Below are 14,025 nucleotides of genomic sequence, written 5' to 3' on the forward strand. Positions count from 1 at the left end.
CCGCTGAAAAACATCCACACAACATGATGGTGCCACTACCATGCTTTACCGTAGGGATGGTGCCAGGTTTCTTCCAGATGTGACGCTTGGCATTCAGGCCAAAAAGTTAAATCTTGGTTTCATCAGACCAGAGAATCTTGTTTCTCATGGTCTGAGAGACTTTAGGTGCCTTTTGGCAAACTGCAAGCGGGCTGTCATGTGCCTTTTACTGAAGAGTGGCTTCTGTCTGGCCACTACCTAAAGGCCTGATTGGTGCAGTGCTCCAGAGATGGTTGTCCTTCTGGAAGGTTCTCCCAACTCCACAGAGGAACTCTGGGGCTCTGTCAGAGTGGCCATTGGGTTCTTGTTCACCTCCCTGACCAAGGCCCTTCTCCCTGATTGCTCAGTTTGGCCGGACGGCTAGCTATAGGAAGAGTCTTGGTGGTTCCAAACTTCTTCCATTTAAGATTGATGGAGGCCACTGTGTTCTTGGGGCCCTCCAATGCTGCATACATTTTTTGGTACCCCCCAGATCTGTGCCTCGACACAATTCTGTCTCAACCTCATGGCTTGCTTTTTGCTCTGACATGCACTTATATAGACAGTTGTGTGCCTTTCCAAATCATGTCCAATCAATCTAATTTACCACAGGTAGACTCAGGGCAGGGTAGCCTAGTGGTTAGAGTGTTGGACTAGTAACCGAAAGGTTTTAAGTTAAAATCCCCGAGCTGACAAGGTACAAATCTGTCGTTCTGCCCACTGTTCCTAGGCCGTCATTGAAAATAAGAATTTGTTCTTAACTTAACTTAATCAAGTTGAAGAAACATCTCAAGGATGATCAATGGAAACAGGATGCACCTGAACTCTATTTTCGAGTCACATAGCAAAGGGTCTGAATACTTAGTGGCAAGAAAAAGTATGTGAACCCTTTGGAATTACCTGAGTTTCTGCATAAATGAATCATAACATTTGATCTGAGCTTCATCATGGTCACAACAATAGACACACAGTGTGCTTAAACTAATAACACACAAATTATTGTATTTTTCTTGTCTATATTGAATATATCATTTAAACATTCAGTGTAGGTTGGAAAAAGTATGTGAACCCCTAAACTAATGACTTCTCCAAAAGCTCATTTGAGTCAGGAGTCAGCTGACCTGGAGCCTAATCAAAGTGACAAGATTGGAGATGTTGATTAGAGCTGCCCTTCCCTATAAAAAAAACTCATAAAATTTGAGTTTGCTATTCACAAGAAGCATTGCCTGATGTGAACCATGCCTCTCAGAAGACCTAAGATTAAGAATTGTTGACTTGCATAAAGCTGGAAAGGGTTACAAAAGTATTTTTAAAAGCCTTGATGCTCATCAGTAAGACAAATTGTCTAGAAATTGAGAAAGTTTAGCACTGTTGCTACTCTCCCTAAGAGTGGCCATCCTGCAAAGATGACTGCAAGAGCGCAGTTCAGAATGCTCATTGAGGTTAAGAAGAATCCTAGAGTGTCAGCTAAAGACTTACAGAAAACTCTGGAACATGCTAACATCTCTGTTGACGAGTCTACGATATGTAAAACAGTAAACAAGAATGATGTTCATGGGAGGACACCACGGAAGAAGCCACTGCTGTCCAAAAAAACATTGCTGCACATCTGAAGTTTGCAAAAGAGCACCTGGATGTTCCACAGCGCTTCTGGCAAAATATTCTGTGGACAGATTAAACTAAAGTTGAGTTGTTTGGAAGTAACACACAACACTATGTGTGGAGAGAAAAAAAGGCACAGCACACAAACATCAAAACCCCATCCCAACTGTAAAGTATGGTGGAGGGAGCATCATGGTTTGGGGCTGCCTCAGGTTCTGGACAGCTTGCTATCATCGATGGAAAAGGGCATTTTTATCAAGACATTTTGCAGGGGAATGTAAGGCTCTCTGTCTGCCAATTGAAGCTCAACAGAAGTTGAGTGATGCAACAGGACAATGACCCAAAACACAGAAGTAAATCAACTTCAACAGAAGAAAATACTCCTTCTGGAGTCCTGACCTCTGGAGTCCTGACCTCAACCCGATTGAGATGCTGTGGCATGACATCAAGAGAGCAGTTCACACCAGACATCCCAATAACATTGCTGAACTGAAACAGTTTTGTAAAGATGAATGGTCCAAAATTCCTCCTGACTGTTTTGCAGGTCTGATCCGTAACTACAGAAAATGTTTGGTTGAGTTTATTGCTGCCAACGGAGGGTCAACCAGTTATTCAATCCAAGGGTTCACACACTTTTCCCACCCTACACTGTGAATGTTTACACAGTGTGTTCAATAAAGACATGAAAATGTATAATTGTTTGTGTGTGATTAGTTTAAGCAGACTGTCTTTGTCTATTGTTGTGATTTTTATTACCAATTTATGCAGAAATCCAGGAAATTCCAAAGGGTTAACATACTTTCTCTTGCCACTGTATGTGAATAAGGTATTTCTGTTTTTATTTAGCTTTGTCTTTATGGGGTATTGTGTGTAGCTTGATGAGGAAAAACATTTATTTAATCCATTTTAGAATACGGCTGTGAGTCTTTTTTTTTGTTGTTGAAAAAGTCAAGGGGTCTGAATACTTTCAGAAGGCACTAAGTCAATGTACAAAGTGTAGATGTTTGCACTTTGAAATGGTTGAATAAGGAAACAGCTGACACAAAGTGTGGTTGTTATTAGTGCAAAGTTCATAATGACTAAACCTTATTTTGTTTACATCATTGATGATCAAACTCTGGTTTGTTATAAATCAGCGAGGTGTTCTTTTTTTCATGTTCATGAGAAGTCATCATTTGCTCGTCACATTCAGGTTGACTTATTTGTGGATTTGTTTATTTTCATTTCACATCATAATGATAAATGCCTGGATAGCACAACTGAGGCCAGAGGATCTAAACTTTTTTCTAAACTTTTTTTTAAAATAGTGTGTGTACCACAAGTCTCAGCCTGTCTTAAATGAGACAGCAACTTGTCAGACTCCAGACTCCTGATCCTTAACCAGTGAATACAGAACAGGAAATATATTGAGGGTTCCGGGTGAACTGAAGTGAACTGTAACAGCTATTCAACTGACAAATCTCAAAGTCCATTGCTGAGAAAGTACCTCATTATGCATAATAATGGCCATGATAATACAATGAAAAAGGTCAAGCAGATCGTTCATTATATTCTTCTCACATAAGTTACAATTCAACTATTCTATTATTTCTTTATTTTACAAGTAAATGTATATCCTTATAATGTATTTCTCACTATCTGAATGAAGGGTGAGGTTTCACTCACTAAGGAGGATAGATGGATGCAATCTAAGAGGCAACCACCACATTGGAGGAGATGACAGTTCCTGTAAAACTCATTGTGACCAGAATCCTGGAAGAGAAGGAGAGAGAGGACCCTAATAGGGCTCATTTTAAAGTCTCTCTCTTGCCAATAACCTTTTTGGCAAGGCCCACATTGGAGGACTTCACCTCACATCTGCAGTCCCTTAGATCTTGACGTATTTGCAAGGCCCTGCTCCTCGCAAATACACATAGAGGCGACATTGGATATAGTGTGTGCGTGAGTAAGTGCACTTGTCAACCATTCCCAACCTCTGGTAAAGCACTTACATTTGTTTTGATCCATGCCACTAACAATTAGAACCGTTGGCCCAAACAGTGGAAAGGCATCACAGTTGGCTTCAGGCTAAGACAGAGATGCCAGAGCTGTATCCAAATGATGACATTTGATCAAATTAATTAAATCATTATTTCACAATAATACAGTACATTTGCATTTTGCTACTTTACTGTACCAAGTTCACAAACAGCATATAGCGCACAGAGTAAATAAACACACACTAGATTTTTACATATTCAATTCAAATTCCCTGTTTTCATATTTGGAGATATTTTGTCTTTTGGTTTCATGTCTGAGTTCATGTTAACTCTTAAATCAGGGTTCTCCAACTGGTGGGCCGAATTTGGCCTGTGGATGGTTTTATTTGGCCCCCGAGTTTTCTGGGCCAAAAAACTTTATCATATCTGTTTAGGCATCTTGCGGTCAATTTGCAGTCTACAAATTATTTTTTTATTATGTTTTGGCCTCCCGACCATCCACTCAAGAAAACAATCAGCATGCGGCTGAATCTAGTTGATCCCTGTCTTAAACCATTTCAGGGTGTCTGGAAGCTGCTGAATTTATGGCTTTAGTTGTTGTTGTTTTATCCTGTCTATCAGGGGGAACCTTCTAACAGACCCAGTTCCCCATATCCACTTTTTTTGTAAGGTTCCTATGCTTCCCATTTATCTCACTCACTCAATTACAGACCTGATGGAGGGAAGCCATTTTGAATATGATTCCCCCCAAAATACAGTTTCCCATCAGTAGAACAGTTATTGGACCAAACACACAGTTAGGATTTGGGAAGACTGGGGTCAGTGTTGGCTTGCCTTCGGCATGGCCAGGGTTTATTATGGGATGCTGGGCACTCCCATATACAAGATCAGGATATCGGTGGCGTTCCTGCCTGACTACATTGCAGACTTTGCAATTCAAAGTCTGCAATATAGCTGTGTGCCACATCATCGACTGGCAGCAGTCAGGCAGGTTGCTAAATCATATAATGTGGTTAGTTGATATGTTAAACACCTATCCAGGTGTTGTGAGATCTGGCAGGTGTCTGCATCTTAGTCAGGAATGCCACCTTCAACATGGGTACTATATGTTAAATATGGTCCAGTCCACTGCCCCAAGAGTTAATATGACATTTGACCACTGAGTAGAGCAGCATCCCAGAATATCTAGCCTCTTGTAAAAGTCTGAGAGCGTCTCCAAAAATCGCTGGAGACCGGAGTTGGCTGGTACACTAGCTTGAAGCTGGGAAATGCTTGTGTGTTTCCAGTATTTTAGTCACAGGACTCTATTGATTTACTTTTCTGGAGGTCTAAAATGCAGCCTTACTCACTTTTGTACAAAAAAAAGGTATACTCTGTAATTTCGACACCAGTATGAAACCACTGTACTTCCCTAATTTTGGGACGGGGAAGTGGATGTCAGTAATTAGTTATTAGTTATATAGTAAATAAGTGCTGTCTAATGTATTAACTGTAATATTAACATTGTTCGTCGCTTTATGATATTTCGGTTAAAGAGGTCTGACACCTAAGCCGTAAAAGTGTCAATTATAATGGATTTGTATGAACTTAACTGATTCCCCTTTCAACTCCATTGACCTTAGGGAATGATGTCATTAGGAGGAACATGGATGTTATTTCGAAGCCAACACACACACACATCAATTATTCATGGCGTTCATCAGCAGGTTCTACCATGTCTGTCTTACTCCTTTCCTCTTATATTACCATTCCTTTGTTTTCTTGAATTCTTAACAGACAATGTCCATTTGGGGCCTTTTGGTTTCTTGGGTTAACAATGTGAGGTGTTTACCATAATGTAAGGCGATGCCAAAACAAATGACAATGAGTAAGTGGCATGTCTAATTTGTTTATTCTCACTGTTGGCCTCAATGTGTATATTCCATTCAATGGGTACTACTGTACGTTCACTCTCTTCCCTTGGGTGCATCTCTACTGCTGAATATTGTTCTTGTATGGAGCTAAGTGCATTCCCATCTTGCTAAGGCCAAATATTTAGCACATTGTTTTTTATTTGTTTTACTAGGCAAGTCAGTTAAGAACAAATTCTTTTTTTTTTTCAATGGCGGCCTAGGAACACTGCCTTGTTCAGGGGAAGAACGACAGATTTTTTTTACCTTGTGAGCTCGGGGATTCAATCTTGCAACCTTTCGGTGACAAGTCCAATGCTCTAACCACTAGGCTACCTGCCGCCCCTTTTGTTTTAATTTTCAGATTCTATGCAGATCATCTTGAGCGGCTAAGACTTTTCTATTTACTATGGTTTCTTTTACATAACAATGAGGATCAAAGTGTTTCATGGAAAGGTGCTGCGTTTAATACTGTTCTGAACCCCATTAATTCAGCTCGTATTCTGAATCTGATGTTTGTGTGAGGCTTAACTGAATGTTGACTAATTCCTAGACTGCAGCTGCTCAAATCTTCTTCTCCTTCCCTGCTCTGCGAACACTTTATAGCTGTGGCTGTAGCACTGAACAAGGGCCTCAATTAGTGAAATAGTGAATATTTACAGAATTCATATGCCTACAATCAATAATACCATTGTAGCTTACCCTCAGACAAATGTGTAATATTGACAAGGTTTCAACCATTGCCTGGTCTTCATCTCTCGACATTAGATTTTGTCTTTGTTTTTTCGAACCACCACCTGCGAAAGAGGCCTTCTGCACGTCACTAAAGGCTTATATTCTCTACCATCCCACAGTTTCTGATCTCTGCCATGTATATTGCTATAATAAATCATGACGTGGTCTGTTGTCCTGTTCATCTGTAGGTGAACAGTGCCCTAATGTTGAACAGCCGGCGTCAGCCCCCAGATGACACAGGACAGAGAATTCATGTTGACATGAGTTGTGTTGACTTAAAGCAGTTTCACATTTCTATGTGTTACGGTAATTTGATGTACAGCACAGGACTGCATCTTATGGGACGATACTGGCCATGATACAGCAGAATGAAGGGACGTGTAGAACGGATGGAAGTGGGGCCACTAGCTCAAACTTAACCCTGAAACCTAATACTTTATGAACTTGCTCGTCAACTATATGCCTATTCTTGTCCATTAAGCATCTAGTGGCTCTTTATCGTATGAAAGGAAGATGCTTAAACATGTTTGGTAAAAGTGCAATCAGACATGGGTCAAATACAAGACAATTAGTACACTGAACAAGGCCATAATCCTTTTGGAAGTTCTCCATGCTTTGATAAATTACAGTTTCACAGATTATCTTCTTTCTCCACCCCACTGTTGAGGTTTCTCATGTTGAGGTTGGTTGCTCTCACACTCTGTGTTGATATCCCATTCTCTGTATATTTGCTTTAGCCACTGAATTGCTTGTTCAATATTAACAGCGTCAAATAGGAGCCATGTATATTGGTCGTTTTATGATTGAAGCTGGCTCAGTGAGATTATATCCTGGGAAGTCGACTTTATGCTCATCACAATATGTGTGTGTGTGTGTCTGTGCGCACATACTGTTACTAAAAAGAAGATCTGGGATTATTTTGCGTGTTTGAACCTGAACTCATCGTTAACAGCCTCGGACCCAAGTTAGTTAGGATTTGTTTACCCAATTATGCTTGTGTAAACTTGGAAAGTAGTGGCCTGTACCTTTCAGTAGCATCCGTGTGCTTATAGGAGTCATAATATGACCTCTGAACTCTGTCACAAATCTGAGTGTGAAAACCCTCCTATGCTTGCATAAATGATTTCCGCTTGTTCTCAGATGACATGTAGTTTAATAACACACACACACACACACACACACACACACACACACACACACACACACACACACACACACACACACACACACACACACACACACACACACACACACACACACACACACACACACACACACACACACACACACACACACACACACACACACACACACACACACACACACACACACACACACACACACACACACACACACACAACCTGAGACACTGACCTAAGTGCGTGTTTTTTTGCACATTCATGGTCTCATTGGTGGTCCAAAGGAAATGGAGTCATGCACTTATCTTTGAAGCCAAAATGTGGGTCTCAATAACTGTTAATCCATTTTATTCCTTTTCAGAACGTATTGCTTACATGAATATTCTATGGGTGGGTGGATATAACGCAAGCACAGTGAATTTATAATGAAACACCTCTGTAATTTTAAGCCTTTTACAGATATACCGGAACATCATATTTTAAAACTGATATGCCATATTTATGTTATACTGATGTAACATTTCATGACATGATTAAATAACTTGCATCTTCTCACAGAGAAGAAATTGCATAGGTCACAAAATTATGACAATGACAATATTACGGTGGGTCACTGAGAATCTGTGTTTGGCTAACTATCTTGCATGTTGGCACAACTCATTCCATGACAAAGGCATTCTAAAAAGCATTCTAATTGGATAATTTGTCATACTTCTCCCCGGAAGGACAAACACATGGATAATGTTTATTACACACATATTACTGCCCTATAAACTCTCTAAATCTATTCTGTGATGCAAAACAGTCTCAATGTTTCTCTCTAGACAGCAAAGCTTCTCAAGACAAAGGTATTTGTGAGAACGGATTTTTCCTTGGTCCTGGCAATCATGGACTTCAGGCCTCATGCTACATTCCCTTCAATTAATCTTAATAACGCTTCTGTACATCGGAATAATTTTTGTTTACTGGCAACCTCGGCTCTAAATACAAAGTTTACTCAATGATTGAAATAAGCTAGTGATTAAACTGTTGAGCTACAGTGTACAGTCATGGGCTTTTAAGCCATGGAGACAATCTTGCTCCCTGACCAGTGCAAGAAGAGTGGAAAAGAAACAAACATTGATGTTTCTGGTCAAGGTAGCTTGACATCAAAGCAGAGCAGACATCCTCTCTCTCTCTCTCAGTTGTATCTCCGTTGTTTTTACTTCTTCCTCCCTCTACCTAGCTTCCCAAAAGCTTCTTAACGTTGTTTAAATGTGCCATACCTCATCTTGAGAGAATGTCAAATGAGTCAGCCTTGGTGCCAGTATATTTCTGCTTTTACTAACACTTCCACCAACCAAATAAGTCCCTTAGGAGAGCAGAAGCTGTCTACCTCAGAGAAGGCATCTTGGACAGTCTGAAGACAGTCCCTTCAGTGTAAGTGTGGCATCCCTCTGACTCACAGAAACCTCACAATAATATGAGGACTGAGGAGTACTAGAGTAGCTGTTGAGAAAGTAACCTCTTCTGGGAATCCAAATAAACAAGACTTATATGCATTTCTCCTGTAATGTCTCATTGCTTAGCGACACATGAAGAGCCTGGTCTTTCACACATGACTGAGTGGTCTTTCCTGCCACACCAGAAAGGTCCCTGGTTAGATGTGTCGCTTCTCTGCTCCCGTCCTCTGTATTGCTCTGCCCTGATGAATAAGAACTTCGGGGGTCTTGGACAGAGGAAGTACGGAACCCAAACTGCTCTCCTGTGTGATGACAGCTTCCTGTGTACGTCTCACTTCCTTCGGGCAGGTAGAGAACAGTCTGAGAGGTGCTGGACACCTCCCTCAGCTCGCGGGATACCAGTGAGGGCGACTCTCGAGAGGAGATGATGGAGGGGCACTGGTGGCAGTTCTGTCTCTGCTGCCGCCGTGCTCCTATCTGACAGAACAGACATTTGATCTGCTCAATGAGCTTGAGGAGCATGGCCTTGCGGAGGAGGATGTAGATCCAGGGGTCCAGGATGGGGTTGAAGGAAGCGAAGCGGATCGCCCGCAGATCTGGGTTCTTTTCCAGTCTCAGCTCCACCGGAGTCTTATACAGCTGGTTCAGAAACACCTGCACCTGCAAGGGAGAGGTAATTGATGGAATTTAATCACCTTATTTTGCCTTATTTTGATTGATATTTATGTTTTATACAGCTTGCTGACACCTGCAAGATAAATGTAATTTAATCTAATTGAAGTGTGTGTGTGTGTGTGTGTGTGTGTGTGTGTGTGTGTGTGTGTGTGTGTGTGTGTGTGTGTGTGTGTGTGTGTGTGTGTGTGTGTGTGTGTGTGTGCGCGCGATGTATTGCCAAATTGTTCAACAAATCATGGCTAAGCATTTTATGGATCTAGCTGTCTGACGGCACACCTGTCCTTATGGAGACTGATGTGAGCAGCATACAAAGCAGAATATGCAATATAGGCCTACACTACTATGCGAATCAGCTATGAGAAAAATATTCTAATGTCAGGTTGGGACTATTAACAACTCATGAAGTCACAATGACTTACAGGCATTGTGCGTAAAATATCAAATCGTGTGTACATGTGTATCTTGTGCGTAAATAATTAAAATAGTCTTTGTGCGATTAGGAAAATGTAAAATGGTTCTCAAAGTGAGAAGAGAAACTTACAACTAGTGGAATGGAGCATATGAGCACCACCGCTGAGGTGCATATGAGTACAATCACCATCTGGATCTCCGCGCCGGCCAGATTCCCGAAGTTGCGTCTCCTTCTTGGGTCTGTGTTTCGCCCTGGGTCTGTCCCCAACGACATCCTCCGAACGAACTGCCGGTGCATCCGGATCAAAGCCCCGCACACCAGAACGTTACAGATCACCGTGGCCAGAATTAGAATCGAACTGGATCCCGCGTAGATGTAAGAAAATGTGGCATCAGTACTCACGTTGCTCCGCCACTCTATGAAGCACCAGGTTTGTGGGTACTGCTTTTTGACTTGTCCCAGACCCATACTAGGCATAGCGCAGAAAAACGCGTTGGAGATGTAGATAGCCAGAAGAGTCAACCCCGCCAGTCTCTGATCCACATAGTCGTTGTAGAAATACGCATGGTTTATCGCCAAGTATCTCTCTACGGACATTGCGCATATGATGCTGAGCCCCGCTAAAGAGAAGAAGAGGAGGATGAATCCGAAATACTGGCAGAGTGGGTCCCCGCCTGGCCAAGATCCTTTCACATAAGTGGCGATGGTGACTGGACTGGCCAGGAGGGTCCCCAAAAGGTCCGTAACCGCCAGACCGCAAACCAGCGTGTAGAACGTGGTCTCCTTCTGCTCTTTCCTGGACTTGCAGAGCACCACGATGGCGATTACATTTCCCACCACTCCGAAAATAAACATGATGGAAGGTATAGTCGGGACCATGGTCCTCCCGGTCACAGTATTGTTACTCATTGTAGTATGTCCAGATTGTATATATATTTTTGAAATACTTCATTCACATCATAAGTTATCCTTCATTTTTTTTTACAAGTAAAGACTACTGTAGATGCTTTAGGCATTTTATCTACATAAATTAAACTTATCAAACATGATTGAAATATTCATGCTGAATGTGAGCTGAACCGATCTACTCACAACAGAAGTTAGAACGCCTTTAAAACGGTTGTTTACGAGTTCCGTTGATTTTGCTGAAGTATCTGTAAGGGACAGTTCGAAAATTACTGGGGGGGTGGGGGGCGTCCAAACTAGAGGAGGGTTGCTTAACTTTTTTTTTTGCTTTGGGGAAAAAAATGTCCTCATCTGCTTGCATGTGCCTCCCCTATCAAGGTGTTCTGGAACTTCCCTTATGCACTATGCTTCTCCACTTGCTAACTATACCACAGGTCAATATAGTCTACCAGTCTAACTGTCTATCCTGCCCACTATCCACCATTCATAGTGACAACAGTGGTAGGGGGATTGTTTGTCCAGATCTGCAATAGGGTTGCTAGCAATCATACCACACATAAAATCATTCAAAGCTGCACCAATTTTCTATATAAATCCACAATAACAAGGATTAATAGCTGATAGGCAGTGAAGAGGCCAGGTGAGTACAAAAAGCTCCCCTATTGATCTTGTTTAGGGACAATACAATTATCTAGACTAGACTAGATAATAATTGCATTTTTGTTTTTAAGTGAGTACAAAATGATATGTTAGGCTGTAAACTGCAGTGAACATTGTATTTTAATAACTTTGCAAAGAAATTGCAGAATGTAACGTGCAACATAGAACAAATTGCAGTGAACGTTTAAAGAGAGAGAAAGCGCAGTGCAAATGGTGTGGTGAACTTTGACGGATGATAATGAATCAATGTGTTCTTGCACTGATGTATTGCGAACACAGGACAGGCAGAGTGATGAGCACATTGAAAAATACCATCCTAACATTAAGAGTCCTGCCCCCCTGCCAGGCCCCCTTCTTTTGTGCTCGGTCGGGACCACCGTTTGGACTGGTCTAAATTGCTAGTTAGGGCATGGGGTGGGGACATTCCAATTAGTTGGTTCTGGGGCTGTTGGAAACAAATCTGATGGTTGTCTATTGTATTTAATTTGAGCTTTAGAAGTAGTTAGTACCTCTTAAAAGTAGTTTGCTGCTTAAAGTAAAATCAACACATTTCTTTTTTCATTAGTCCATTTTGCATGTCAGCAGTCAAGTTTTCAAGGTATTGAACTTTCAAGAAGCAAAGTGTCACCTGCCAGATCATGATGATGATGCGAAATGTATCATTTGATGCAAAACAGCAAGTCAGAATTAAATGCCCCGTTCACGTGCTAGTTGGAACTAGGAAACTCGGAAATGTCCGACTCGCTAATAAGTTGTAGTTATACACGTGCCTAGTTCAACCATTTAGCAAGTTAAACATTTCAGAGTTCCGATTAGCACATGAATGCGGCAAAATAAATTGACATAGTGGATTGCCTCAAGTGGTAAAATGAAAACTAATGAATGAGCAATAATAGTTTTATTTTTAGCCTAAGTCTAGCATGTCGCGTGCCTACATTTAAAACTTTAGCTTACAGAACAAGAAAAAACTCCACAGTTGTCAGGATGGCCAAGCGGTTTAATGCGCCAGCCTGAAAGAGTGAATTCTTCCTGGAGACAGGGGATTTCTGGTCTATGAATGTAGATGTGAGTTCAAACCTCACTTCCGACAATGCTTTTTCCCTAAGAAAGCCAGAGTTAAACAATCTACACAGTGGATTGCCTTAATTAACCTCTACTGGATCGGTGTCCCCCCCAAGGGAAGGTTGAGCTAACAGTGCGCTAATGGGATTAGCATATCGTTTTAAGTAACAAGAACATTTCCCAGGACATAGACATATCTGATATGGGCAGAACGCTTAAATTCTTGTTAATTTCACATTTCCACAAACTTCAAATGTTTCTTTTCAAATGGTACCAAAAATATGCATATCCTTGCTTCAGGTCCTGAGCTACAGGCAGTTAGATTTGGGTATGACATTTTAGGTGAAAATGGAAAAAAAGGGTCAGATCCTTAGTGGTGATAATATATCAAATGAACCGGAATAATAGTTTGTTACATTTCACCAATTGCCTACTTTAAAATGCGTTCACCTAGGCAAATTACTTTTGATTCAATTTGTTTAATTAGATTTTATATTTATTTAAATGTTTATTTTTATTTATTATTAATAGCAGGGCTTGACTTAGACTGCAATAGGTTCCGGTACTCATTTTGGGTGTCCTACTATTTATATTTAGGTGCAGGAACTCCACAATACTTTGTAGCTAATATTGTATAAGAGGAACAGGAGCTCAAGCAGTAGAACATTTGAGGTGCTGGTAGTCAGCTCTGGTAAGCTCCTGCCCACGTCAAGCACTGATTAATAGCCTTAATCCAGCATGTAACTTACCTACATTTCAGACTTTAGGTTACAGAATAGTCAGAAACAAATAAGAAGCTTGGTAGTTTGCAGTTACAGAATAGTCAGAAACAAATAAGAAGCTTGGTAGTTTGCAGTTACAGAATAGTCAGAAACAAATAAGAAGCTTGGTAGTTTGTAGTTACAGAATAGTCAGAAACAAATAAGAAGCTTGGTAGTTTGCAGTTACAGAATAGTCAGAAACAAATAAGAAGCTTGGTAGTTTGCAGTTACAGAATAGTCAGAAACAAATAAGAAGCTTGGTAGTTTGCAGTTACAGAATAGTCAGAAACAAATAAGAAGCTTGGTAGTTTGCAGTTGTCAAGAGTTCTAAGCCCAGACTCTAGGAGTGAATCTTTCCTGTAGAAAGGTGTATAATGGTCTCTGAATGGAGGTGAACCAGACTTCTGACAATGCTTTTCCATAAGAAAGTCGGAGATAAACAATCTACACAGTGGAGACCTCTGGGGTACATATTGTATCAGAATTACCTGTTTAAATTGCTTAAAAAAGGAAACCCTGATACATTGTAATCTTTGTTTGACAAGTGGTTCTGAAAGGTCATGAAATTACCTTCCAAATGCTATGTAATTTAACCAACTTTGAAAGCAGCAGTTACAACTATAGAACAGTCTTTTAAAAAGATTTGTAGATACAGGGCCATCACAGGATTCACATATTAACTGCACAGAAGCCTTTTCCCAATATGGCCGCCAAACAACTCAATGGGGTCTTATTGGATCAATTA

General features: G+C 40.9%; 1 protein-coding gene across 1 annotated transcript; it reads right to left on the minus strand.

The window, feature by feature from the left end:
• Positions 1 to 7,693: 7,693 nt before the first annotated feature.
• On the minus strand, positions 7,694 to 12,720 carry LOC109882928 (prostaglandin E2 receptor EP4 subtype-like). The gene is made up of 2 exons (XM_020475014.2): positions 10,021 to 12,720; positions 7,694 to 9,464 (listed from the first exon to the last, which is right to left on the minus strand). Exons 1-2 carry the CDS (start codon positions 10,798 to 10,800, stop codon positions 8,895 to 8,897), a joined length of 1,350 nt encoding a protein of 449 aa, XP_020330603.1. The 5' UTR covers positions 10,801 to 12,720; the 3' UTR covers positions 7,694 to 8,894.
• Positions 12,721 to 14,025: the final 1,305 nt, after the last annotated feature.

The sequence above is a fragment of the Oncorhynchus kisutch genome, linkage group LG3 (assembly GCF_002021735.2).
Source record: "Oncorhynchus kisutch isolate 150728-3 linkage group LG3, Okis_V2, whole genome shotgun sequence".
In the NCBI taxonomy this organism is placed as follows: Eukaryota; Metazoa; Chordata; class Actinopteri; order Salmoniformes; family Salmonidae; genus Oncorhynchus; species Oncorhynchus kisutch.